Source organism: Apteryx mantelli, chromosome 1 (genome assembly GCF_036417845.1).
Source record: "Apteryx mantelli isolate bAptMan1 chromosome 1, bAptMan1.hap1, whole genome shotgun sequence".
NCBI lineage: Eukaryota > Metazoa > Chordata > Aves > Apterygiformes > Apterygidae > Apteryx > Apteryx mantelli.
This window is the reverse complement of record NC_089978.1, coordinates 1,100,669-1,126,813: the sequence shown is the minus strand read 5'-3', so window position 1 is coordinate 1,126,813 and position 26,145 is coordinate 1,100,669. Positions and strand designations below refer to the sequence as shown.

The 26,145-nt window shown below is 50.0% G+C and overlaps 3 protein-coding genes across 3 annotated transcripts; 2 read left to right on the top strand and 1 right to left on the bottom strand.

The window, feature by feature from the left end:
- Positions 1-6,612: 6,612 nt before the first annotated feature.
- On the bottom strand, positions 6,613-7,581 carry LOC136991011 (olfactory receptor 51Q1-like). The gene has a single exon (XM_067289488.1). The coding sequence runs from the start codon at positions 7,579-7,581 to the stop codon at positions 6,613-6,615; it is 969 nt and encodes a 322-aa protein (XP_067145589.1).
- A 5,926-nt stretch (positions 7,582-13,507) lies between these two features.
- LOC136991069 (folate receptor gamma-like) lies at positions 13,508-15,719 on the top strand. Its single transcript, XM_067289555.1, has 4 exons — positions 13,508-13,648; positions 14,412-14,600; positions 14,980-15,115; positions 15,397-15,719. Exons 1-4 carry the CDS (start codon positions 13,511-13,513, stop codon positions 15,717-15,719), a joined length of 786 nt encoding a protein of 261 aa, XP_067145656.1. The 5' UTR covers positions 13,508-13,510.
- A 5,737-nt stretch (positions 15,720-21,456) lies between these two features.
- Positions 21,457-22,404, top strand: LOC136991068 (olfactory receptor 52R1-like). Its single transcript, XM_067289554.1, has one exon. It carries the CDS (start codon positions 21,457-21,459, stop codon positions 22,402-22,404), a length of 948 nt encoding a protein of 315 aa, XP_067145655.1.
- The last annotated feature ends 3,741 nt before the right edge of the window (positions 22,405-26,145 follow it).

Here is a 26,145-nt window from a genome sequence, read left to right as displayed (position 1 = left end):
GAGTTTATCCCTTTCTGTTGGGTCTCAAATCCATCATTTATATATGTACAGCATTCTCGTCCTATGAGAGCACATGCTCCTCCCTGCCTAGCTAACAGATAATCTAGGGCCATACGATTTTGTAGCGTCACCGTCCTATTTTGAGCCATTTCATAAGATGTACTGCTCAACACTTTGATAGTCTCATTAGCCACCTCTTTCAGTAAATTGCTAAGTTGATTGATTTTGGTCCCATAGGACACAGCTGCACACATAGGACAGAGTGTAAAGAAAAACCTTCGTCCTTCTGCTATGACAGGTTTATTTTTTAATTTTAATTTTCTCTCTCTTTTCCAGCGTGGTCGTCCTGATGGGAAGTTGTTGTATCACTCTAAACAGGGGCATTAACAGACCTAGACAGCAAGATCCATACCACCCTCCAGGTAGTCAGCTGTATGCTTTTTCTCCACAGATCCAATATGTACCATTAACGTGGCCTTCCCAGATGGTTGATTTGTTTGCAATTGCCTCCCAGGTTGGATTTTGAATACCACCAGGTGACATTACCTACCACCGTACCATTTGGGTGTTGTAAGGGAAGAGTGGCATTGCGGGAAGGGGTTAGGTAATATCTGCACTTGCTTTCTCCTGCCTTGAGCCCACCCGTTTTGTTCATTTTGTAACAAAGAAACCCGTCCTTCAGGTTTAGGTTTATCTCCACTATTTATCAGTAGAGATGGTTGTTTCCGCCGCTCAGCCCACACTATGCTATTGTTAGTTTCAGCAGTAGGGTTGGCAGCTAGGGAGGCTGCATAGGTGTAGTTTGTTGCTTTTAATTGTGCCTGATTATTCCAATTGCGTAAAACACAATATTCTGACCATCCTAGAGATTTAGATTTAAGAGGAAATCCTGTTCCCCCCAACATTATCTGCAAACATATCCAGCAGTTTGACACTTTCAATTTCTCTGCTTTTTTTTGCCTCCTCAAAAAGATTTTCATGGTTCGTTCCCTGGTTGACTGAGCAGTCAGTTAACATCATGGCTACCCCAATTAAAATACTAATAATCTCTTGATTAGTTCTCATGTTTGATCAGATTATTTTCTGCATTCTTATTTGAAGAGGATTTTTAGCGGATGGAATGACTTTCCATTGAGGTTCTTTTGGCACTGATGCTGGCTTAACTCGAGTGTAACGAACCCAAGGCTTGATCTCTTCCAGCTCGAGTGCGGTGTAAGTTGTCAGGAGTACCTGAAAGGGTCCCTTCCACCTCTCTTGTAAAGGTTCGGAGGTCCACGTTTTTATGTATACGAAATCTCCGGGTTGATACTGATGGACAGGAGTGTCCAACGTGAGTAGTCCTGTCAAAATAATATGCCATCGGAGAGCCGCAAAGACTTTCCCTAGAGAAATCAGATATAATTTTAAATCTGTTTTTCCTTTTACATGCATCTCCCCCGGAATCAGCAGCGCTTGGTATGGTTTCCCATATAATACCTCATAAGGACTAATTTTATTTCTAGACCTTGGTTGTATTCTGATTCTCAAAAGAGCCAGCGGAAGGGCCTGTGGCCATCTTAAAGAAGTTTCTTGACATATTTTACTAATCTGCTGCTTTAAAGTTTGATTCATTCTTTCTACTTTCCCACTCAATTATCGAGGCCTCCATGGGGTATGTAAATCCCACTTGATACCAAGAATTTTACTTAGCTGTTGAACCATATCTGACACAAAATGCAGGCCCCGATCAGAGGACATTCCTATCGGTACCCCAAATCTTGGTATTATTTCTTTGAGCAATATTTTAGTTACTTCCCTAGCTTTGTTGGTGCGACAGGGAAAAACTTCCGGCCATCCCGAGAAGGTGTCAACTAATACCAGGAGATATCTATAGCCGTTTTGTCTTGGTAATTCAGAAAAATCAATTTGCCAATAGTCTCCAGGGGAACCTCCTTGCTTAGTGGTCCCCAGGGACGGTCTTTTCCTGTTCACAGGATTAATTTTTGAACAAACAGGGCACTTTGCCATTACAGACTTTACTATTCCAGTCATTCCTACACATATAATCGAATTCTGAAGACTAGAAATCATAGCCTCACTACCCCCATCTGTTTCTTCATGTTTCTTCTTTACAATTTCGGTCATTATCTGCGGTGGAACAATGACCTGTTTTGTAGGAGGTATTAACCAACCCTCTCCGTTTGGGGCTGCTTTTAGCAGTGATGCTAATTGTTGATCTGCCTCACTGTAATTAGGTTTCAGAATTGGGAGCTTCACCTGTTTTACTGGTACCAATACAAGGATGCCTTGTTCAGCCACCTCTTGAGCGGTTTTATCGGCTAATGGATTACCCCTGTTTACTGTGATTTGTCCAAATTGGTGTGCCTTGCAATGCATTATTGCCACTTCCTCAGGTTTTTGAGTATTCTGTAGAAGTTGGAGAATTTCTTCCTTGTATTTAATAGGTGATCCTTGAGCCGTCAGCAATCCTCTCTCCTTCCAGATAGCCCCATGTGCATGGACTATCCCAAATGCTTACTTTGAGTCAGTCCCTATATTTACCTTTTTCTCTTCAGCTATCTTCAGGGCTTGTCAGTTGCGGCTACAGCACGCAAACACCCTGGCCATCCTTTACTCACACTGTCCAGTTGTTTGGAGAAATATCCCACAGCTCTTCTCCACGTTCCCAATTTCTGAGTCAGCACGCCCAGGGCAAGATGTTGGCGTTCATGCACAAATAGCTCGAAAGGTTTAGACAAATTGGGCAGTCCCAATGCAGGTGCTGACATCAGAGCCTTTTTTAAGTCTTTAAAAGCCACTTGGCATTCGGGGGTGGTCCACAGTAGATAGTTTTCTTTTGGCCCCTTCAAAATTTCATAAAGGGGGTTTACTAATAGCCCGTAGTTGGGAATCCACAGTCTGCACCATCCGGCCGTACCCAAGAATGCCCTCAACTCTCGTGCAGTTCTTGCTTCTGGAGTTGGCAGATTGCTTCTTTTCTGTCGGCTCCAGCCTCCGTTGTCCTTGTGAAATCTCGAGACCTGAATAAATCACAGTCTCCTTTCCTACCTGAGCTTTACTTTTTGATACACAATGTCCTCTTTGTCCTAGAAAATTCAACAGGCTTATGGTCATCTGTAGGCACTCTCCCCTAGTCTCCGCAGCCAACAAAATGTCATCTACGTACTGCAGTATTGTTCCATCCAGGTTTTCCCTTTCCATGATTCCAGCTCCTTGGCCAATTGGTTGTCAAATATTGTTGGACTGTTTTTGAACCCCTGAGGTAACACCGTCCAAGTAAGTTGTGTTTTGCGTCCGGTGGTGGGACTTTCCCACTCAAAGGCGAATATCACCTGACTGTCTTTGTCTAGAGGTATGCAGAAAAAGGCATCCTTGAGGTCAAGTACAGTAAACCACTTATGGTTCTCCTTCAGGGATGTCAGCAAGGTATATGGGTTAGCCACCACTGGGTGAATATCTTGAACAATCTGATTCACAGCTCTTAAAATCCTGAACCAACCTGTATTCCTTGCCATTTTGTGTTTTTATTGGTAATATTGGGGTGTTACATTCTGACTCACACTCTATCAATAACCCATAATTCAAAAATTTGGTCATTAATTCTTCCAACCCTTTTCTAGCCTCCCACTTAATAGGATACTGCTTTTGTCTTAACGGTTTAGTCCCAGATTTTAGAACAACCTTCACTGGTTTCGCCAATTTAGACCGACCTGGAATTCCGCTAGCCCATACCAAGGGTATTACTGTATCTTCTACTTCGGCAGGAGTCTCTCCCTCCGGTTTTTGTGTGCTCTGTAGCATAAAAATTCTCGCTTCCACAGCTCTTGATTCAGGGATTAGTAGCTGCACCTCCCCATTCTTAAAGGTTATCTGCGCATTCAACTTATCCAATAAATCCCTTCCCATCAAGGGTATTGGACATTCAGGCATATATAGAAATTGATGAGTCACCCATTGTTTTCCCAATTTAAATGTTAAGGGCTGCAAAAAGGGCCGATTTTCTTGTTTCCCTGTAGCACCAACAACGCTTACAGCTTCATGGCTAAAGTCTCCTTTACAAGTATTAAGTACAGAGTAAGTGGCTCCTGTTTCAACTAAAAAGTCTCCTAAATCTTTCGAATCCGCCTCTTCTAATTTCTGAAGTTTTTTTCTTATGTCTGGGGCTGATTGTCCCATAAAAATTGAAGTTAACTGCTGGGCTTCCTCTGGTTTTTCAGGATCCAGGTTGGTATATTTCCTGGCAGTAGCCTTTAATCGTTCCATAAAAGCAGAATACCATCTTCTTTTCAGTATCATCTAGCAGTGTGTCTAATAAATCACTCCAATCTGGATCCTGAGTCCTAATTACAGTTTCAGACACTTTAGCCGCTCTCTCTGGATCCTGTCTTTAGTTCCCTGCTATTTCCTTCCAGGACCTTAAATCCGTTACTGAAAAACGGATTTATTGTTTCCGTTATTTCCAACCGCCTGCCGAAGGGCAGCCTGTAAAACCTCCCCCGCTTCCCCTTGTCGTCCTCTTGTTCTCCCCGCAGTCGGGCAAAATCCTTCTGCCCCTCTAAATCGTCCTCCCTGTTCATAATTCCCCTCCCCTGGTCCCTCTGCACCTCCAGCTCCACCGATAGCCTCGAAATCCGCCCCCAGCCTCTGTCGGGGAGCGACCATCAATTCCAAATCGTCTTCCTCCTCCCGTCCACACTTCAGACACCTTTTTCCAATACCACAAGCAGAACAACACCTTTTCAAATTTCCACCCTTTCCCTCTTTCTCTAGTGCTAGTATCATTGGATCCCTTGGAATCCTCCCACGATCTTTCTGCCACTCAGGGTGGTCCCTCAATGCGAAAAACAAATCTACATACATTACTTCATCCCATTTTCCCACCCTTCTACAAAACAGCATATTTCCTGCAATAGCAGCTGCTAGCAGAGAAGCTTGTAACCTTCGATCCTTCTCTTTCTCTTTCAGTTTTTCTCTCTTCTCTACTTCCTCCCTAGTGTTATATCGACATACCTCCTACCCCAGCCACTTTCTGCAGCTTTCTCCTAATGTCTGGTGCCGACTGCCTGATAAACAACATATTAAACATTTTCCTCTTGGCTTCATCCTCCAGATCCAAATCAGTCCATTTCCTCGGACTTTCACAAAGTCTTCCACAGAATGATGAGCGGTTTTCATCCCCCCCTTGCTTATTTCATACAACTTCTACTAACATTTGCACTTCCTCTGCTTCCTCAAACTGTTTAATACAACCTCTCCCAACAGCACATGCAGAACAACATTCCCGTCCCCGTTTCTTCTGCACCTTATCAGCCAAGACATAGATACCATTAGAATCATTATCCATCAGTTCACAGTCCTTTTCTTGCTTCATAATCATTCCGTAAAGTGAAAAGAAATCCACATATGGTACTTCATCCCATTTCCCCTCCCTCCAGCAAAACAACATTGATTGTAATATGGTATTATAGTTCACAGTTCCATTCTTAGGCCATTTTTCCTGATCCTCTAAAGTATACATTGGCCACCAAGGATTACAATATTCAATTAATTGCCTTTTTGTAAGTGTACCTCCTGGCAGACCTGCTGCCTCCTTCCAATGCTTTACAAGACACCCCAGAGGTGATTTCTTCAAAATCCCCCCCTCTTTCAATGCTTGGTTACCCATAACCACAAAATCCACAAAGCAAAGTCCAATAATGTTCTAAATGTCAAATTACCACAAAAATTGAGCAATTTGGGACTCTAACCCGACCTGGTGGGACTCTAACCCACTTACGATAGTCCAACCCTGCGAGGCTTTCACTGTGTCTTACAGGCAGGCAACACAGCGTCCCCCCCCCCTTTTTAAATTTATATTTATTTTATTTTTTTTTCCCACTCCCTTTTGAGACTCCTTGGCTGAGGCCCCTGGTAACAATCATGAAAAGCTGTGGGAGCAAAGCACTGTGGCTGACATCTGGCAAACTAAGGGACGTATTAAAATATGGCTTTCATGAGCAGAATGAGCTGGAAAGTGGAGTGCGCAGAGAATTTGTTGAGGTGTGCAGATGACTTAAATGCCCATTTTCATGTGAAGCTTCCTATCAAAATCATCTGGAACAGATCAAACTTCTCATGCAGTAAGCCCACAAGACAACTACCAGGTGCTCATGCATGACTATTGCACTGGCACTGAAACTGCCTTGTGACTGCTTGTACAGCCTGTAAATGGATCAGGTAGCATTATTCAGGTCCTTGGAATGAAAAGCATTTGAAGGAGTCACAGGACAGGGCTGACTACAGGAAACTGTGGGCTAGAAAATGCCCTAATGGTCGCTTACAGTCTGTGAATCTGCGAAAGCCCGTGGCTGCCACAGGGATGGAATCGGGAAGAACAGTGCTCCTCACAAGCAGAGGCTGCAGCGACTCGGTCACAGGCTCCACTCGCTTCATGCATGGGGATTTCTGATGAATGATTCTTAACGGATGGCTATGAATAACAGTTAATAACTGCACTGAGTGGGTGCCCTGAGTGAGGCGAAGCAAATGCACTTTCCAAATGCTGAAGCGACACCTGGATCATTCTATGAAGTGGGTGTTTCCCAGAGCAGTGACCTCTGTCAAGGAGATCTCTCAGCTCCCATGGTGCCACGGGGAGAAGATCCTTCTTGGTGTGAGCACCCTGAGGACACCCCTGCGGATCTGCTTCGTTTTAATGCTGTAGATGATGGGGTTCAGCACCGGGGGGACCAGCAGGTAGATGTTGGCCATGAGGATGTGAACAAGAGGGGAGGCATATTTGCCAAAACGGTGAACCATGGACAAGCCAACCATGGGGATGTACAGTACTAGGACTGCCAGGATGTGGGACAAGCAGTTGTTTAAAGCCTTGAGACGCTCACTTGTGGATGCAATGCTCACGACTGCCTTAGCAATCAGTAAATATGACACAAGGATGAGCAGGGGGTCTAACACAACTATGAGGACCATTACGGCTAGCCCGTACATGCTATTGAATGTGATGTCTGCACATACCAGCTTGATCACATCTTGATGCAGGCAGTAGGGGTGGGAGAGCACACGGGACCGGCAGAATGGTAAACTTCTTAGTACCAGAAGTTCGGGGATAATTGGTAAGACACATCTGCACAGGGCAGCCAGCCCGATCTTGGCTATCCTGGTGCTGGTGAGGATGGAGGAGTATCTCAGTGGGTAGCAGATGGCCACATAACGATCGAAGGCCATGGCCAGAAGCACTGAAGACTCCAAGAAGGAGAAGACATGAATAAAAAACATTTGAGCAAAACAAGCACTGAAACCAATCTCTCTGGCATTGAACCAGGAAATACCCATCACGGTTGGCATTGTAGACAGAGACAAGCCCAGATCCGTGATGGCCAGCATGGAGAGGAATTGGTACATGGGCTCGTGGAGGCTCGGCTCGGTCCAGATGACAAAGAGGATCGTGCAGTTCCCCGCCAGTGCCACAACGTAAATGCAAGTGAAAGGGATGGAGAGCCAGACATGGGCAGCCTCCAGCCCCGGGATGCCCGTCAGCATGAACGTCAGCTGAGAGGAATTGCTCCTATCGCAACACGACATGATGAACTGAAGCACAAAAAGGCAATTCACTAATGTGATCAGTGAACCAAAGGAAAACACGCCACCTAGAAATAACCCCAGATCATAAATCAGTAAAATCTAAGCAAATAGCTTTATGTTTCATGCACTGGCACTTTCAAAGTGCTGCAGTACAAACCGTTATGTACGTGAAAGCATGATGGTGCAGAAGCATAGCGTAGAAAGATGCAATCCTTGCACTCCGCTATGACAAGAATAAATACCATATAGCCTGGGAGCCTGATAATTTCTTCCTTTACCTAGTACGATTGTAAATGTCAATGTGCAATATTGCTGTTATTATAAACATTACAACTTCAGGAAAAGGGAGGAAAGTTCATAACTGTCCCCCAGATAAATAGCAAGTAATCAAATGTAGCGGGTGAAGCAAAGCTATTTATGTCAATTTCACCTGCACCTTTGGCATTTTTGGGCTTCCACTTAATGGAGTCAGGAGACTCTGGTGTCATTGATATGGCTTTTCACTCCAGAAAGAAGTAGGAAGTTCTCTTGAAATGGTGAATTTAGAAGTGCTGTTGATTCTTCAGATTGAGTCCCGACGGCTTCCCGATCCCACTGCAGGATGAGATGCAGTTTCATGCCAGTTGTCTTCTGTCCTCTCCTCCCTCTTTGCACGCGACACACATTTTGAGACCTTGGCTTCAAGGAGCCCCGAATGACCGAGGAACTGGAGCTCTGCGAGTGTCTTGATCACACACTTGTCCCCCAGCTAAACACGGCCAGGCAATGTCCTCCAAGGCTCTGGGTTGATTGCCCACGGGTTAGAGCACATTCTTGCAGAAAGAGCTGAAAGGAGAAATGGATTGCTTTCCTAAATACAAGCGCAACCACACGGAGACGGCGGGAATTCTGCATGTGTATTTTAGCCATGGAAAATTCTGTAAGTAGCTGGCAGGTGCGCAGGTTTTCTAATCTGAGCATCTTTTAAACAGCAGTAAAGCATAGCAAGACACTGCAGCCTCACTCTGAAAAAGTCATACCAGGCACTAAGTTCTGATTTTATGCTAAGCAGGGAAAACTGACTTAAAACACGGCAGATTTGCCATTGTGGTTAGGAAGCAAGTTGATTCCTGCCTACCATTCCTTCCAGAGGAAGAGATTTCTGAAAACAAAACGCCCTTTGATATGGCAGGGCAGGTAGGAGAAGCCTTATCTCTTGAAGGCTAAAAGCTGTGGTAGCTAAAGTAAAGCAAGAAACACATTTTTAGCAGAGATTTAGCATTCTCCAGTGGGAACAGGCAACCTTAGAAGCTTCGGATTCTCTTCTGCCTGAAGTCTTCAAAGGGCAACCGGAGGACATCTCAGGTCAAAGTGAGCTCACTGATTTAATGCCAGTAAAATGTGGTGGTCACCTGGCTCATCACAGAATTGATAGGAAATATGCCGGAAAGGGCCCTCAGGAGACCACTTTCCCATCTCTGATGAACCACCAGCAGCCATCCTTCGATCAGCTGCAGAGGGACAGTGCCCTAGTCCATTGCCTGCCCAAAGGCAGGATCCACCTATGCCATGCCATTCCTGATGGGCACCTGCTCAATCTGGTTTTCAAAGTGCCACCAATGGCAAAGCGGCATCCTCCCTAGGCAATCTAGTCCCGTGCTTCACTGCCTTCACCCCACTCCTATGGCGACCCTCTCTTCCTGCAGGCTAAACCCACCCTGCCTGGCCCTGCCCACGGCCGTCACAAAGAAGAGTTGATTCCCTTTTCCACAGCTCTGCTTTACACACTGAAAGACAGTTCTCTTTGGTCTTTTGTTCTTTACGCTACGCAATCCAAGCTCCTTTAAATTTTCCAGGTCATGTCTCATTCTCCTGGCACACCCCCAACCTTTCTTCAGTTAGTCCACTTTATTTTCAAGCGGGGGAATTAAAACCAAGTAACTTCACTGGTCCCTTCTCGCCCTAAGATCTACAGATCTAGGAAGTGTGGAAAAATGAGCAAGTAGTAATGGGAAGAAGTAAATATAAAGGTGGAAATCTGAATGGAAACTTACAAAGAGTAGCTGCCGTTTCAGCTTTTTGTCATGCTCTCACGTCTTAGTGGTGCTGTGCTCATGGGGAATTAAAGATCATAGTAGTCTTTCCTTCTCGCTGCATTGACAGCTTTAGTCCTGCCAAGGATGCAAGGTCTTGATGAAGTGAAGAGTCAAGGCCCAGGTGCTCCTGCCTGTGCTGCCCACGCACAGCTATTTATAATATTTTCCTGACAAAACACTGCTGAGAATGAGCATTACGAGCAACCCAGAGGCAGAAGGAGCGTGTCCCTGGGAAGCACAGTGTTGCTGTGAAGAGGCGCAGACAAGCCAAAGGGAATAGGAGCTGGGGGAGTCGTTGTGCCTTCAACTCTCCACTGGGCAGGGGACACAAACCACACGGTCCCCGCTCACCGTCCCCACCGGCCACACAGCCTCTGCGGGAAGCTGCAAAGCAGCAGAAGGAAAAACTGCAAACACGCCTTCCTCTGAGCCAAAGGGATCCTCAACAGCCAGCATCACACTAAAACCTGGGAAATGCTTTACCGACCCTTGACAGATGAGATCCTGCCAGCGATGGCTCCTGCTGCTGGAGGTGCTGGTGCACAAGCTCTGCTGCACTCCTCCACAGCTCCTTCTCCTCGCCCTGTACCCGTTGCCAATGTACTAACACAAGCCTCCAGCCCTCTGTCCCTTAGCGCTCTTAAAGCCTGAGACCGCTCTCACAGCGCCCATGAAATGTTGCTGAGTGCAGGAAGTTTCCAACACAGCGACAGGCCTTGCAGGTTAAACCTTTGTTTTTGCTGACTGCTGAGTAGCTCCGTGGTTAGTGCTCAGAAGCATTAAAAAAGAAAAAAAGAAAAACTGAATGCAAATAATGGTTAGGACAGGAATAAACATCAGGGAACGTCCTTAGACGGCTGTATAAACCTAATGTTCACCCTGATCTTGTGCAGTTCTGCTTCCTTCATCTCAAAGAGGGACATGAAACGGGGAAAGTTCAGGGAGGGCATCACAAGCAATCCGAGACCTGGAAGAGCTTTCCTGGACTAGACACCCACACGCGAATGCCTCTAAACATGCTGAGCTGCAGGAGGTGTGAGCACCTCTGGATCCCTGCTGTCAAACATGTAGGCATCAGTCGAATGCAGATGTCTTCCGACTGTGCATGGCAGAGAGGAAAAAGGCCAAATCAGCCACTGAGAATTACATATCAGAATTCAGCCAGGGCTTGCCCTAGGTAAAGCACGGACAGTCGGAACTTGAGGATACAAGGTACCCTTGCTGCTGCAACCACTGGGTTGAGTCTGCCCCCAGGAAGGAGCACGCGGAGCACGAGGTTAGGCGTCCCTGACGTGCCGTGCCGGGACAGCGAGAAATGTCCCCCTGCCGTCCACCTCAGGGCAGCCAGCTCACCACAGCTCACCTCGGGGTGGGAGGTCCCCAGGACACTCTCAGTCCCAGAGCCCCGAGACAACTTGCACAAGGCAAGTCAGCTGCATGGAGCAAATGGGGGTGCACCCACCCACCTCTGCCATCAACACAAGCCATACTGGTAGGACTACAGAGAGAGGGAGAGCTTCCCCATCTTCTGCACTGAGCATCACGCGGACAAGTACCCCCTTCACGGACACGGGATACACGTTCATGTGGCTCGCACTCAAAAGGCTTTCTGGGGAGATCTGGAGAACTGCAGAACCATGAACGTGAGACCTGTGTGGGACAAGGATGCAGAAAATAGCGAAGGGTTGAATCAACCGGCCCTTGCATAAGCACACGGTCCTGGGGAAGGCTCAGCTCGGCTCTTCTAACATGGAGACAAGCCTCCCTAGGATACCCAAAGTCCTCAAAGGACCAGAAAAGATTCTGGGTGAGGCAGATCCAGTTGATCGACCCTACTTGGAGTCCCAAAGGCTCTGAATAAGGCCCCCACCAGAGGTCATCAAGCACAACACTTTAGGCAGAAAAGGACGGGCTCGTGGCTAACAATTATCCCTCAGGAATAAGCTGTCACAAGTTCTGACAGTTTTATGACAACATCATTTCGGTGATCAGCAGTGCCCAAAAGCAAACCAGATATTAGAAATTCCTTCTCAAGGAGTAGAAAGGAAAGGAAGAATGGCATTTTGCGTCTGGGATACTGCTGCAGTTGTGCCTCCTCCGGGGAAGGGAAAGACGTGCCACAAGACCTGAGCAGACCGTGACTCTGCAGCATGGACAAGAGGCAGCTGAGGGGAGATGCGATAGAGGTGACAAAGGCACAGAGAGGATGAATGGGGAATAATCGCTCACTGTCACTTCCACTACGACAACGAGAAGCACGAAAAATGAAAACAGCACACGGCTGGTTCAGAGCAAACCTATCGAGGTCATTCTTCACACACCATGGAATTAGACTGCGGAAATCACTACAACAGGGTCTTGTGGAGCTGAAAGTGTTCATGAGTGACACCTAGAAAGAGGAGCTCCTCAGGCAAGTGGGTTCATCACCAAAAATCCCCCAAATCAGGGCTGTGATTGAAGAACCTGCGTGGTTTCAGAGGGAAGGCTCTGCCTGTCAGCAGCCAGGGAGTAGGGGCTTCCCGAGGGGTCTTGTGATCAAAGCTGGCTTTCAGGCTCAATTGTAGTGTTCAGGTCTTTGCAACAAGACTTATTGTTTCCTCTCATCAGCTGGCGTTTATTTTTTAATTTGGGAGCTGATACTCTCATAACATGGATCATCGTAACTGATCATCTCCCCAGGCAAGAGATGGTGGCTTGTGAGAGAAGCTGGGCACAGCTGCTTGTCACTAAACCACTGCTCCTGAGGCAATGCATGCTGGCACAAGCTAGACCTCGTTAAGCATATTAGTGCTTTCAAGTGCCAGCATCTGTGTGAGAAGACTCTCCTGTTAAAGCTGAGCCCAGGATGCTGCTGCACTGAGTGTTTTTAAGGTCTTGCAGAGGTCTTGGAGGCTCTTTTGACTGGTAAGCTGCTTTTCTTTGCTTTATGGAGTATGTGGTTATGATGCAGATTAGTTACTTCCTCAGCCTCAGGTTTATGTGTATGCTTCCTTAGTTCAGGAGTTGCTGTTTTCTCCTACAGCACTTTATACTGTTTTTAGATGTTGTAAGCAGTGTGTCTTCTTCCTGTGCTGTGCAAAAACTTCCTTAGGAGTGGTGGTTCTACACTGTTCTCCTGCCTTGACAAGGAATGTGAGGGAGTAGCATTCCTCTAACAAGTGAGCATAAAAGACCTATTCTGCTCTGGATAGGAAGGAGAGGCCAAGACATTCTGACATGAAGTTGTCTCCTGTTGCTCGAGTCTCTTCTCCTTTAGAGACCTTAGTTTTGGCTCTGCAATAGCTGTCAGTTGCAGATGAACCAAAGTAAATGCTGATGAGCCAAAGCAAATGCCTCTCTCTTCTGACCCATTCCTGAAAAGAAGGTGGGCCTCTTGCAGCTGGTGGTCCAGGCAAGGTGTCAGTGTGCTGGTGCTTTTAACCGCCTCCTCTGAACCACTAGCTAAAACCCATCCCTAGTTAGGGGCTGTCTAGCTTGCATGAAGCTTGGGCTCTGAAAGCTCTGAGCTTAAACTGTGAGGTGGCTTAAGGGAAGAAGGAATCCAGCTGGAAGGGCTCTAATGCAGCATTGTCCTGCTGATCACAGTGGCTTGTGGGGTCTCAGAGGCTGACTAGCAAACAGCCGCAGTGCTGATAGAGGAGAGGGTGCCAGGCTGTCTGGGGACAACACCTGGCTGACCTGGCAGCCTTTCTTTGGAGCACTGCACCATGTGTCCTTGGTGCTGTGACTTGCTAGCAAGCTGCTGGTGTCCTTCTGGGTGCCTTGCCTGCACAGCCCCTCTGCTCCTGCTGCTAAAGCCTGTCCTCTGCTGTCCCCTTCCTGTGCAGCTTTGCCCTTCTCCTGCCTCTGTGGAGATGGCAGTGGGGCAGGTGCTGCTTGTGCTGCTGGCTGCCTCCACAGTGAGTGCCACCAAGGACCCGCTGCTGAATGTCTGCATGGATGCCAAGCACCACAAAAGCAAGCCTGGCCCAGAGGGGCTGCTGCATGGCCAGGTAGGATGCTGCTGTGCTGCTGATGTTTCTGTCCAGCCACCACCTCTGCAGTCCAGGTTATTTTGGGTGGCGTTGTCTGGGTGCCCTCTGCCCACCTGCCCAGACCAGAGAGGCTGCTGTGGAGCTTTGGGCTTAGCAAGCTCTTGTCTGGGGAAGATGGCCTGTGCTGTATATGGGGCCAGATTGTTTTGCCCCTTTCTTCCAACAAAAGGCTAGAGCAGAATGGGGGTGGGGGGAGCTACTGCTGCCATGGATGTGGGGATTTCTTGTGTTAGCTCAGTTTTCCTTTTTGTTTTTGCCAGGAGGGCACTTTTTCAAAGCTCAGGGGATCCTGAGATCACACTGAGATAAATGCTGGCAAGAAAAGCCCATCTTTTCTGCTCCCTCCCTCTCTGTGTTAGAGCTGCTTCTTGCTGCCTGGGAGCTCTGTTCCCCAGCCCTTGGTGGGGACAGGCCTAGCAGGCAGCCAGGGCCCAGCAGGTGGCAGCTCTTGTTTCTCTTTGCTGGGACTGGTGCTGTGTGTGATCTGGGCTGGGCTCTGACCTTCATGGTCCCTGTCCTGCTCTCCTCCTGACTCCATCTGGCTGCAGCCTCAAGCTCTTCAGTCTGCAGTGCCCTGGGGCTGCTGCAGAAGGGCAAATGCTGTTGCTGCTCAAGTGCTCTTGCTGGAGGCAGTGCAGGCAGCTGGCACCTGCAGCAGCCTGCCACTGCCTTGAGCTGCTGCCTGGCCCTCCTCACGGGCCTGTCTCCTGCTCCATGGCAGTGTTCCCCCTGGAAGGACAATGCCTGCTGCACAGCCAACACCAGCTCAGAAGCCCACAGGGACCAGTCCTACCTCTACAGCTTCAACTGGAACCACTGTGGGGTGATGCCACCCAAGTGCAAGAGGCACTTCATCCAGGACACGTGCTTGTATGAGTGCTCACCCAACCTGGGGCCTTGGATTGACAAGGTAGGGGTCAGTTCTGCTGTGACTGAAGGCAGTGGAGCTTGTGCTGGGCCCATGACATGGGATCTGCTGGTGCCCTGTGTGTTATGCTCTTGCCCGCCTGGGTGAGGGCTGGCATGTGTGCTCTCCAGGAATGGTGAGTCTCTCCACCTGATAGGTAGATTAGCAGAGGACTCTGCTAGCCTCTGCTTAGGTACACAGGCAGACTGATGTAAAAATCGCTCTCTATCAAGGTGTGTCTGGTGGGACTGAGACTTTTGGGGGTCAGCTCTGGAGGCCAGGGGAAAGGGCTGGGAGGGGGATTCAGATGACCTCTGTGATGTGGCAGAGCCCTTGGCTTTTGAGGGCCACCACCAATGTGCGTGGCCCTCTTCTCTTGGAGGCTGACAGCAGCTGGCGTCGGGAGAGGATTCTCCATGTGCCCCTCTGCAAAGAGGACTGTGAGGAGTGGTGGGAGGATTGCAAGGACTCTGTCACCTGCAAGGAGAACTGGCACAAGGGCTGGAACTGGGCAACAGGTCAGTGGGCTCTGTGGAGCAAGCCTTTCCTCACCTTTCCCTGCAAACCAAGACCTGGCAGTGTCACTGCTGCCTGCCCAGTGCTCAAAGCCAAGACACCTGGTTGCTCTCATTTGGCTTGGGGGGTCGCAGACTAGAAGGTGGCCAAGCCACAGTCCACCAGCTGATGTGCAGCAGTGGGCTGTGGGCAGACTGTTAGCTGGGGCCTGCTTCCTTGTGTGGAAGGAGGGAACTGAAGTGTGCTCACTCAGGAGGGCCTTGCTGGTGCTGTCTGTCCTCAGGAACAAACCGCTGCCCTTGGGGATCCATGTGCAGGCCCTTCTCCCATGTCTTCCCCCAACCAGCTGACCTGTGTGAGAAGATCTGGTCCAACTCCTACAAATACACCACAGAGCACCGGGGCAGTGGGCGCTGCATTCAGATGTGGTTTGATCCTGCCCAGGGAAACCCCAATGTGCTTGTGGCAAAACACTATGCTTGGAAGAAGAGATCCTCTCCTGCTCGGATGAAGAATGTGACTCCTGCTGAGACTGGCAAAGCTGTGTGTGCTTTGCCATGGCCTGCCCTGGTCCCGCTGCCTCTTGCCCTCCTGATGCTCCCCTAGGGCCCTGGGAGCTGTTGGCCCTGTGGGTGCTGGGGGATCCCTCCAATGGCTCTCCCAAGGGCCTTGGCTTTGGCCACTCTCAAGAAATGGGCTGCACAAGGTGCCCTATGAGAGGAGATGGCATGTATAACACTCAGGTCTGCCCAAACTGTTTGTCCATGCCAGCAAGTGCTTGACATGAATGTTGTTGTTGCTGTTGGCCCTTGATACCTGCCTCTACTTGGAGCTGGTGGTGAAGGACACTATTTCCCTGCCATGCTATGGAGGGAAGGCCTAGCCTTTGCTCTGGGGTAGGAGGTGTTGCTCCTTCAGCACATGTGTTGCCACCCCACACTCACCTTCTCCTGGCCCTAGCACAGGCTCTGACAGCTGTGCTCTGGCTTGCAAATGCTTCTTCCTGGTCCTCAGCTGAGCTCTGCTGGTGGCTTCCTCAGACTCCTCTCCAGCTCCCTGGAGGCTGGGCAGTGAGAATAAAAGCCTTCTTAATCAGCCTTGCTCTCCTGGAGTTGAAACAAATACTGTTGAGGAAGTAGCAGGGCTCTGGGGGTGGAACAAGCCTGCTGTTCTGGCCTGCACAGGGCTTTTCCCAAATGAAGAAGCCAGTCTGGGGCCGGGAAAGCTGCAGCTGGAAAGACCCAATTTTCTGCTGGTGCACCCTGGGGCTCTTGCACACCTAGGCATGATGGAAGCACCCAGAATGTCTTGGCCCTTGTCCCTAGCCTTAACCATTCTCCAGTGCCCTTTCCCTTCCCTTGGAGTTGGCCTCCCAAAGCCAGGTGCAGGATGATCTTCTGGGGGTGTGTGGGGGGTGGATTTCTGCAGCTAAAGGCCAATTGCCATTACAGCTTGCAGCAACTTAAATGTGTTTCTTCCAGCTCAGGGAATGTGTCTGTGAGGAATATCTTGGCAGAACTGGCCTAGTCCTGCAGCTCTTCAAACAGATGTACTCTGAAAGCTCCCTTTGATGCACAGCTGTGGCAAAGGTCAGGCTGACTTGTATGGCTTTCCTGGCCCCTGCCTGTGACCTGGTCTTGGTTGTGTGCCTGTGTCACTTCAAAACCTTCTTTTCTGCTGCAGGGTAACTCTTCACAACCTCCCACATGGGATTTTCAGACTTCATAAGTAGCTGTGTGAAGGCTCGCAGCTTGTGCTGAGTTTTTTCCCTCTCTTTTTTCTCCTTTCCCCTTCTGCAGAGGAAAGAAAAGCCTCTGGCAGATTTTTAGCAACTTGTGAGATGCAGTTGGGTGGGAGAGGAATGGGAAAATGCTCAGGGTGCTTAGATTGGACACAGACCACAACTGTCCGGTCTTTAGAGCTTTATCTTGCTTCAACTGCTTTAAGGAATCTTTAAACCAAAGCAGCTTTCCTAGCAGTATTCCTGTTTAATTGCCGTATGCATTTCTACCTGTACAACCTCCACTGTAGCTGATTATTTATTTGTTGCCTTATGAGGAGACACAGGCACCTTTTTTTTCCTAGCTTGAATGTGTTGTCTGCTGAAGCTCTTCTAGGATCCTGGCTTAATGAAAGAAAAAAGAAAAAACAACAACAAAAAAACCCTGACAGAACTGCTTTATGAGCAGTCTTCAGCTGTAGCCACTTGTTCCTGGGCACTTCCCTGGTTCTGCTGGGGCTATGCCCATGCTTGTCAATAACAGGAGCATTCTGCATGAATGATGGCATGAAATCTGGGCCTTCCTAGGGGAGGCAGATTGGTCTGCAACTGCAGTTTACTTCTTTCCCCTCTGCCCCTTGATTCTTGCTGGAAGGCAATGGCCTAGTCATGATTGCCAAGAGCAGCAGAGTTGTTCTCACTTCCCAGGCTAGGCTGCACCTTGACACTGGCACTGTGGGAGCTGGAGAGAGAGGTTCTTCATAGGTAGGGGGCATTCGTGCACTGCAGAGCATCCACACTGCAGCACATCAGCATGGAGCAGCGCTGACTTGCAAGACTTGGATGTTAATCCTGGCAGCAGCCCTGGGGTGGCAGAGAGGCACAACTGGCTCTGCCTCCTCTTTTCTGCTCATGTTGTGGTGCTTGTGGGCAACTGCACAACCCTGTTTGCTACCAGGCTGGATCTGAGCCTCTGCAAGCCTGTGTGCAAAGAGGCTGATTAGATCAGCTGTCCATCAGTTATCACAGGTGAAGTTCATCTGCTCAGCCCTGACCTGAGCTACCAAGTCAAACACTTCACCTGCTCTAATCTCTCTCTTTGAATGCTCCTTGGGAGAGAGATGGACTTTGCAATCATTCAGGCATTAGCCCTAGCATGCTGAATAGCACCCTTCACTCATTATTTCCCTGACAGTTTTTTAAAAGAAAATCTCTCTAAGTCCCCAGATGGGTAGGACTGAACAGAATGGTGCAGGGAGCAAAGACAGCCAGCTGGAAAAGGCTTAGCTGCCTGCCCCTTTGGACAGTCACTACCCACAGCTGCCTAGGGACAGGCAGGTGCTGACTTCCCCTTTCACAGGAGAGATTGAAACTTCTGCCCATCAGACTGGCCCAACGTTGCCTCATTGGCTTTGTCCAGCTTTTCCAGCTGCCAGCTTTCCTGCTGGCTCTCTTCCACACTACATGCTTGGTGTACACGCCTTGTGCAGTGCACTTCAATATGATAAGCAGTAGTTCCTCATGTTTGCCTTAATGTGCTTTCAGTGTTTCCATGTGCTTCTGTGTGTGCCTTTTTTGTGATCGCTTATTGGGCCAGGGACTCTCTCCTGCTGTGGTTTGTGTCAATGCCCTGCTCTAACACCAAAAGTAGCTGCAGTCCAGGCTTTGCCCCCAGAAGGGGCAACCAAATGTTGCTGAGCATTACCCATAGCACATACTCAGGTCTGATGTGAGCTCACTTGCACGTTAGCTTGAAAGGGGCAGTTATCCATGTTGGATAACTTCTGTCCAGGTGGACACTGCAAAGAAAGCTCTGCAGGGATGGGAGATGGTAAAAGAGACCTTAGGCTGTGCAGGAATGAGATGAAAATGATCTCCAAGGTCCTGCTGTTGTGCACTGGTGGCCTGGGCGAGGAAAGGGTTTGGCTGCGGTGTGTGTCTCTAAGCACACTGCGGGGACCACTGGGACTCACATCTGCCTCCTGCTTCACGGCCCTTCAGGGACTCCTTGGCACACTTGTTAACTACCTCCGGCTCCCTGCTCTTAGGCAGACGATCCCTCCTCCTGCCGCTCCCTACCTCCATCTCCAGCAGAGGAGCCTCCTTCCTTGCAGGAGCAGGGCACAGGTGAGAGCTTCGGGGCCAGGCTGCCCTCCTGTGTTGGCGGGTGGCTCAGGCTGTGCTATGGACTGGGCTGGAGAAAGGAGCCCTCTTGTAGTCTGCTTTTGCTGCTTTTCTTTGTCTCTCCTTGCCATGCAGAATACAAACTCCTGTGAGCTTGGTGGGTTGCTCACGATGCTCCCAGGGAGAAAGGATTGAGCCCTAAAGAGGAAGAAGAGTGCTGCTTGGGGGGATGCAAACATGGAAATAGCCTAGCCTGTAGTATTTTAGCCCTGTGAACACCTTGGCAGTGGAGGCAGAGCAAGTGCAACTGTCCTGCTTTGTAGCCGTGTCCCTCTGCCCTCAGCCCTGAGCTCTGGCATCCCTGTGGCCATCAGCAGCCTTTCTTTAGAGTGTGTAATGCTTTTTCAGCAGCAGCCATGGGAAGAGGAGTAGTGCAGCTGCCCTGGCCTGGCCTGGCAGAGCTCTGGGATCAGCCGAGTGCAGTGGGAAGGCAAAGAAGGGTCCAAGGGTTGCAACTCCACCTCCCAAAGGCTCCACTGGAGATGTTGTCTCTCTGTCCAAGTGCTTAGCCTGGGCTGTAGTATTTGAGCCCTGCTCCTTCCAGGGGCACATCCCTGCCTCTCCCACCTGTGAAGCAGGCTGACAGAGGCAGCTGCAGCTGGAGCAGTGCCCCAAGGCAGGAGCTGCAGGAGGAAAGCAAGCAAGCGACCGCCTCAACAGAGCTGCTGTTTCCCGTCATCCCAGGATCAGGGGCTTGCAGAATCAAAGGGTCGTATATGGGGGAGGGACCTCTGGAGGTCTCTGCTCCAGCACTCCACCCCACGTACTGTCCCTTGCAGGAGGCTGCTCAGCAGTGTATGCAGCTGAGCTTTGAATGTCTTCCAAAATGGAGATGCAGCAGCGTGTCTGGGCTGCTCTCCCAGGGTTTGAGCACCTGCAGAAAGGGGCAAAAGCTTTTCCTTAGAACTACTGGGAATTTCCCCCTCTCTGGCTTGGGCTGTCGCCTCTCGCCCTGTCCCTGGGCCCCTCTGAGGAGACTCCAGCTCCGCCTTCCCTCACGGCTCCCAGCAAGGAGATGCCAGTGGCGATGAGACCCCCTCCTCTCCCGCTGCCCACACCCAGCTCTCGGCCTCTCTCGCGTCCCGGCCTCCAGCCAGGACCCACGTGGGGTGGGGCACCCAGCCTGGGTGCCGTGCCCACACGTGGCCCCACCAGTGCGGAGCAGGGCAGCAATCGTGCCACTGGCCCCACTCGCAGCACTCCTGCCAGCACAGCCCTGGCGGCAGTTGGCCGCTCTGCTGTCAGCGCTCACGCCTCGTTCATGGGCATCACGTTACCTGCCAGGACCCCAGCTCCTTCCCTGCCAAGCTGCTTCCTACACAGTCTCTCCCAGCCTGCTTTCTTGCGCAGCATTATTCCATCCCCAGCACAGGAATCGGCATGTGCCTTTGTTAACTCCTTGCAGTCCTGCCAGCCCGTGGCTCAGCATGTCGAGGTCCTTGTGAGTAGCAGCCCTGCCATCCCTGTGAGTCACTGCCCGGATTTGTTCTCAGCTGTGAACTTGCTCAGATCGCACCTCATCCCTGCATTTGGTGAGTGAAAAAGACCTTAGAAAGTGCTGACACACTGTTGACCCCTGAGGGGTGCCACCACTAGCCTGGCTGCCACTTCCACTTTGTACTGCTCCTCACAACCTGTTGATCCCGGTGGTGCGCACAGTTTTCCACCAGCCTGATCATCCCTGTATGCAGCCCATAGCTCAGCAAGGTGTCTACGAGGCTACTAGGGCAAACTGAGTCAAAGGCCTTGCTAAAGTCAAAGCGACCAGCATGCACTGCTCTCGCCTTCTCCATGCAGAGAGTCACCTCATCACAGGAGGCAGTCAGGCTGGTCAGGCACGAGGTGCCCTCGGTACATTCATGCTGGCTGTTCCCAGCCCCCTTCCTGTGCTTCCCGTGGCCAGACGGGGCTTCCCAGAAGATTTGTGCCATCCCCTTCCCAGGCACTAACGAGAGTCTGGCCGTGTGTGTCAGCGAGTGGCACGCACCAGCCACGTGCAAGCCCACCAGTCTCTCGGAAGGGAGACCCCTCTTTGCAGCACAAACGTGGGCAGGTGCCAGCCTTTCACGCTGGGAGGCAAGAGAGGCTTTATAGCAGTGGGGCCACGGTCGCCACCAGAGACCAGAAATGCAGCAAACACAGGGTGGAGGGAGGGGCACAGTTCTGACAGCAGCTCTGATTTTCCCAGTACGGGTGTCCGCATGAATAAAACGTATTCTGGCCCCTTACAAGCCATGGCCACTTCAAAAGGAAAGCAAATCCATTTCCATGGCCTCTGCTTTGCCAGCCAAGTATGTGGGCCCTATGGGAGTCACAGCCTCAGCAGGAATTCTGCTGCTCTGCTGCCAGCTGACAAATGCCCATGCTTTTACAGGTTCTTGGATGTTTGCTTCCAGCAGGACAACTTGCCCACCCCTGCTCGGAGACAACAAGCATTCCATGTCGTCTCTGAACTCTACCACCCTCTACCACCCTCCTGCTTTCCTCCTGGTTGGCATCCCTGGGCTGGAGAAGGAGCAGTTCTGGATTGCCTTCCCCTTCGGCATGATGTATGCCATTGCTGTGCTGGGGAACATCACCCTTCTCATCTTTATAAAGACAGAGCCAAGTCTGCACGAGCCCATGTACCTCTTCCTGGCCATGCTGTCCTTCACCGACCTGGTCCTCTCCACATCCTCTCTACCCAAAATGCTCAGCATCTTCTGGCTGGGCTCCAGAGAGATCAGCTTTGTCTCCTGCCTTACTCAGTTGTTCTTCATCCACACCTTCTCATCAGTGGAGTCGGGTGTGCTCATGGCCATGGCCTTGGATCGCTACGTTGCCATATGCTACCCACTCCGGCACTCCACCATCCTCTCCGTGCCAGTGGTGGTGACCCTTGGGAGCCTGGTGCTGGTGCGTGGGATCATTCTGGTGATTCCTATCTGCTTCCTGCTCCACAGGTTGTCCTTCAGCCAGCAGAACATCATCTCTCACGCCTACTGCGAGCACATGGCCGTGGTGAAGCTGGCCTGTGGGGACACCAGAGTCAATGTCATTTATGGCCTCTTTGCGGCCTTTTTGATGGCTGGGTTTGATGGGACCGTGATTGTTGTGTCCTACACCATGATCCTTCGAGCGGTAATGAGGCTGCCATCCACAGAGGCAAGGCTCAAGGCCTTCAGCACTTGTGCATCCCATATCTGTGTCATCTTGGCACTCTACATCCCTGCCCTCTTCACGTTCCTCACCCATCGGTTTGGGCACAGCATCCCTCACCATGTCCATATAATGGTGGCCTGTCTCTACCTGCTGGTGCCCCCCACGTTGAACCCCATCGTTTATGGGGTGAGAACCAAACAGATCCGGGACAGAGTGATCCTCCTCTTCCAGCACAAGGCAACCTGACTCACCTCTTTCTGCCTGCTTGCCTACTGAGAGCAGGCGGCTGTCCCTGTGGTATACCTGAGTGCTGGTGTGTTGCACCTTATGTCATGGGAAAGTCTTTCTAGGACCTTCCTAAAGCTGCCCTTCACTGCCCCCATCCTCACTGTGTGGGGCTAGGGGTGAAGTGCCCCTGCACGTGGGTGTGTGTTACTTCCTATGTGCAGACCCTCTGATTCTTCCCTCACATGCTGGTATTTGGGGAGGGGGTGATGTGAGAAGAAGAGACAATTCAGGGAGAAAGATAAGGGGGCACAAGGGAAAAACAGTACGTGGCAGCCAAAGCACACCACCTTTTGCAACATGAGTAATGAACTAGCTGGTGAAGGGCAGACAGTTTGTCCCAGCTGCACGGCGGAGGAGGGAGCGATATGGAGGTATCACGGTCTGCCCCTGACCACAAAGGGTTGCATCCCAAAAAATAATTGCTGCTCACAGGCTAACTGTTGACCTATAATACCCCTAGCCTCATTATCCCTGCTTACCATATTAAAAATCATGCCCTTTGCTGCATAATGATATGTAAATAAGGGGGGCATACCCCCAACAACCGCGCAAATGGCAATCCAGCCAATGAAGTATGTCTGCCACACTTCCACATCCCACCTTCAGCAACTATAAAACAGAGGGTAGCTCACTAAAGTTTTTGGAAGGGAAGAAAATTGAACCGCCGACCTGTTCACTGGAGATTGCTGACGAGCGAACCTCCTTTTCCCTCCCCCAAACAGGGACGCCTCTTTGGTAAGACTTGCGCCTCTGACAAAAGTCGGACGTTACCCGGGAAAATATATTATTACTGAAAGCGCTTAATTGTTAGTTTGAGCTCATAGAAAGAAAATTTGTAGCAGCAAGTGCATTTATCAATGGCAATTCCGAACCTGTTGTATCTGTCGCTTTAATAAAATCTTTTCTTTTTACTTTGCGAAACTGACCCAGGGAAAGTCCTCAAACAGGGGGGCTCTGGCAGGCAAACATAAATTATAAAGATAAGGAGGGGCCTTCCGTCCCTCCCTTTCACGCAACAGGGGAACTGACATTGCACAGTTCTTGAAAATATATATCTATAACACCAAATCTCCAACAGCTACTGATGTCCCATGAGCATTTTCGGTTCTTTCTTTTGGTGCATTTGGGCAGACATCCTTACACCTCTGTGCTTCCCTCCTGCTGTGCTGTTGTGGGGGCGCTGGGCTGCCCAAGGAGAGCACCAGTTCCTGAGCGGTGCCCTGTGGGACCTGCTCAGCTCTGCTGCTCCCCCAGAAGCGCTACGGAGGGAGTTACACATCTCGCACCTGCCCAGGGAGGTGGCAGGAGCGCGCTGGCCCTGTGGCCTGGGGACCACAGCTCACACAGCGGTAACAGCGCTTCCCCTCTGCTCACTAACGCTTACAACAGATTAGCCAAATATCCTTCCGTGATGGCTCAGGTAAGCTGTCGTCTTTTAGGGTGGCAGATGGACTACAAGATCTCCTGAGGTTCCTTCCATTCCTGCTTTTCATATTTCTATATAAACTTTCACCTTAAATATATACACTCTATCGCTGTCCTCCGTCTTGTTTGTTGTCTACATTTTGAGAATCCTCATCGGCATGTAGGACAGCTGCTTCTGTCTAGTGTTATGATGAACTTCACTAAGCAGAAATTAGGGGGCTTGCACTCCTCTGTATGGTTTTAGCAATAATAAATGCCTGTGTTTTGTTAAAGAAGTACCAGCGCTGTTGATCTTCCTGTGTTTTCATCAGTAAATTGCTCATAGAGTGAGCTGCTGTTCACATTCCTCAGGTATGCAACGGAAGGGTGTGTATGCTTGTTTTCCTTGACCATGCTGGATTTTAGGCAGGCTTTGGGTCCTGTGAGTCCTGCCCACTGAACAGCACCAAAACAAATATCACTCCTGCGACGGCTGAGGTCCTGAGTGACTTTGTGTAGAAATGTTGCTGTGAAACCTCCCCAGAGCCCGGGTACACGCAGAGGGTCCCGGCAGAGAGATGCCCATGCACGGGTGGGGTTTTCTTCTCTGACACCATGAGGACCCTTAAAGGCACAAATGACCAAGCAGAGAATAGCTATGTGTGATCAGGGGTGTTATTTGCAGCAAGGCAAATGAGAAGCAAATGCTGCAAGCTTGTCTTCCAACTACATCCACTGGGCTAAAGAAAAAAAAGATCCCTCTTAGGAAACAACAAGCTGGGTCAGCAAACTAACATCTGAGAAAAATACATTTTTAAGAAAATACATCATTAATGATCGTTGTTTCCCAGAAGTAAAAAGGAACCAGCGTGAAGAGCTATTAGGTTTTAAAAAAACTATACATGACCATTTTGTAATATTGAATACATCGTTCCCCATAGCAAAACCGTGTCTGTCTGATGAATGAAGATGAAATAATTACTTCTGTGGAAGCTACCCTTTTCTAAGGGCTGATCAACCTTGATCAGATGACTCTCGGTGTCAGGGTCACTGCAGAGGTCAGCAAGAAATGTCTTTGGAGCCTCATAAGGGTTTATTTCCCAGAAGCTGGGCTAATTATGAGACAAAATGGATAATAAAATCCCACGTCATGCTGACCGTTTGGACACTGATCGCTATTCACCTGGATATAGCAGGTGAAAGTGAGGCAAAAATAGCCATTAAGCACTGAATTTGAAACTCTGTCAAAAACAGGCCTTCGGCATTCAACAGAGTTCTTCAAAGAAATCACCCCACTGTCTTAGACATGGTCTCACTATTTGATTTTCCTGAAGGTCTCCCTCATCACAGATGCTGAGAGTCCGTCTCAGTGGTGCTTCCCCTCCCAGTTCCTGCCTTTCAGAGTGGCTCTTCTGCCGAATTACGCTGAAGACTTAGCTAGTGGCAACTGAGTGCACCTTGGGAAGATTGTAAAAGTCACCGGTTTGAATACATCGGTGGAAAAGAGGAACAAACACAGTCCAGGTGGACAGAACCATCAACGTCCATGGAACACTACAGGTGAGATGAAACAGCCAGCTTGCAAGGCCTCGACATTGCAGGTTGGCAGGTGCTGGGGAAATCACTCCCCAAGGGACCGTCTGAAGGAACCTACACCTGGCGTCTCTGCGAGGGGCGTCACGAAGCTGCGCAGTGTGCGCTCTCAGCCCCCACCGCGCTGGCACAGGAGCTTTTCTGCCCTGTGGCCTTGGGCAAGAAGTCTGCACAGTCAGGGACACACCAGCTGCCCTGCAGTGAGAAGGCCTCAGTGATCCTGCTTGTTGTATCCCAGAGGTCTGCCCCGTGCAGAAAGCTGCCGCCTAAGGTAGCAGCGCTGCAGCCAACCGGCACTGTCAGCCCCTACGGGCTCTGCTTTTGCTCGCTGAGAGCAGAAGGACCGGGCCGCCAGCTGCTCTCCTTTCCCTCCCTGTGCACGGAGAGCGACCACACTGGGAGTCGGTGCTTACGTGCAATGAATTCATGCCTGAGCTAACCGTGAAGAAACTTCCCCCTTGACACCCAGATTAATTGCACTTCTTCCATGTAGACGTGTGGAATTTACAGCCACGTATCCAGGATGGGATATTGCAGTCTGCTGGGAACATAAGGCACCCACCACCACTCCGGGGCCATGGGAGGGAAATGCCATCGCAGGCAGGACCCCGAGACATCGCTCCCACAGTCTCTGCAGCAGGGCCAGGAAAGGCGCCCAATCTCAGAGAGCTCAGCGCCTGCGTTCAGCGGCAGAGCTGTTCC

What these genes read in the sequence shown, in the direction of transcription:
- LOC136991011 (XM_067289488.1), bottom strand. Translation starts at nt 7,581, where the DNA reads ATGTCGTGTTGCGATAGGAGCAATTCCTCTCAGCTGACGTTCATGCTG.
- LOC136991069 (XM_067289555.1), top strand. Translation starts at nt 13,511, where the DNA reads ATGGCAGTGGGGCAGGTGCTGCTTGTGCTGCTGGCTGCCTCCACAGTG. An exon ending in AGGGGCTGCTGCATGGCCAG is followed by an intron (nt 13,649 to 14,411) that starts GTAGGATGCTGC and finishes GCTCCATGGCAG; the next exon opens with TGTTCCCCCTGGAAGGACAA. An exon ending in TGGGGCCTTGGATTGACAAG is followed by an intron (nt 14,601 to 14,979) that starts GTAGGGGTCAGT and finishes CTTCTCTTGGAG; the next exon opens with GCTGACAGCAGCTGGCGTCG.
- LOC136991068 (XM_067289554.1), top strand. Translation starts at nt 21,457, where the DNA reads ATGTCGTCTCTGAACTCTACCACCCTCTACCACCCTCCTGCTTTCCTC.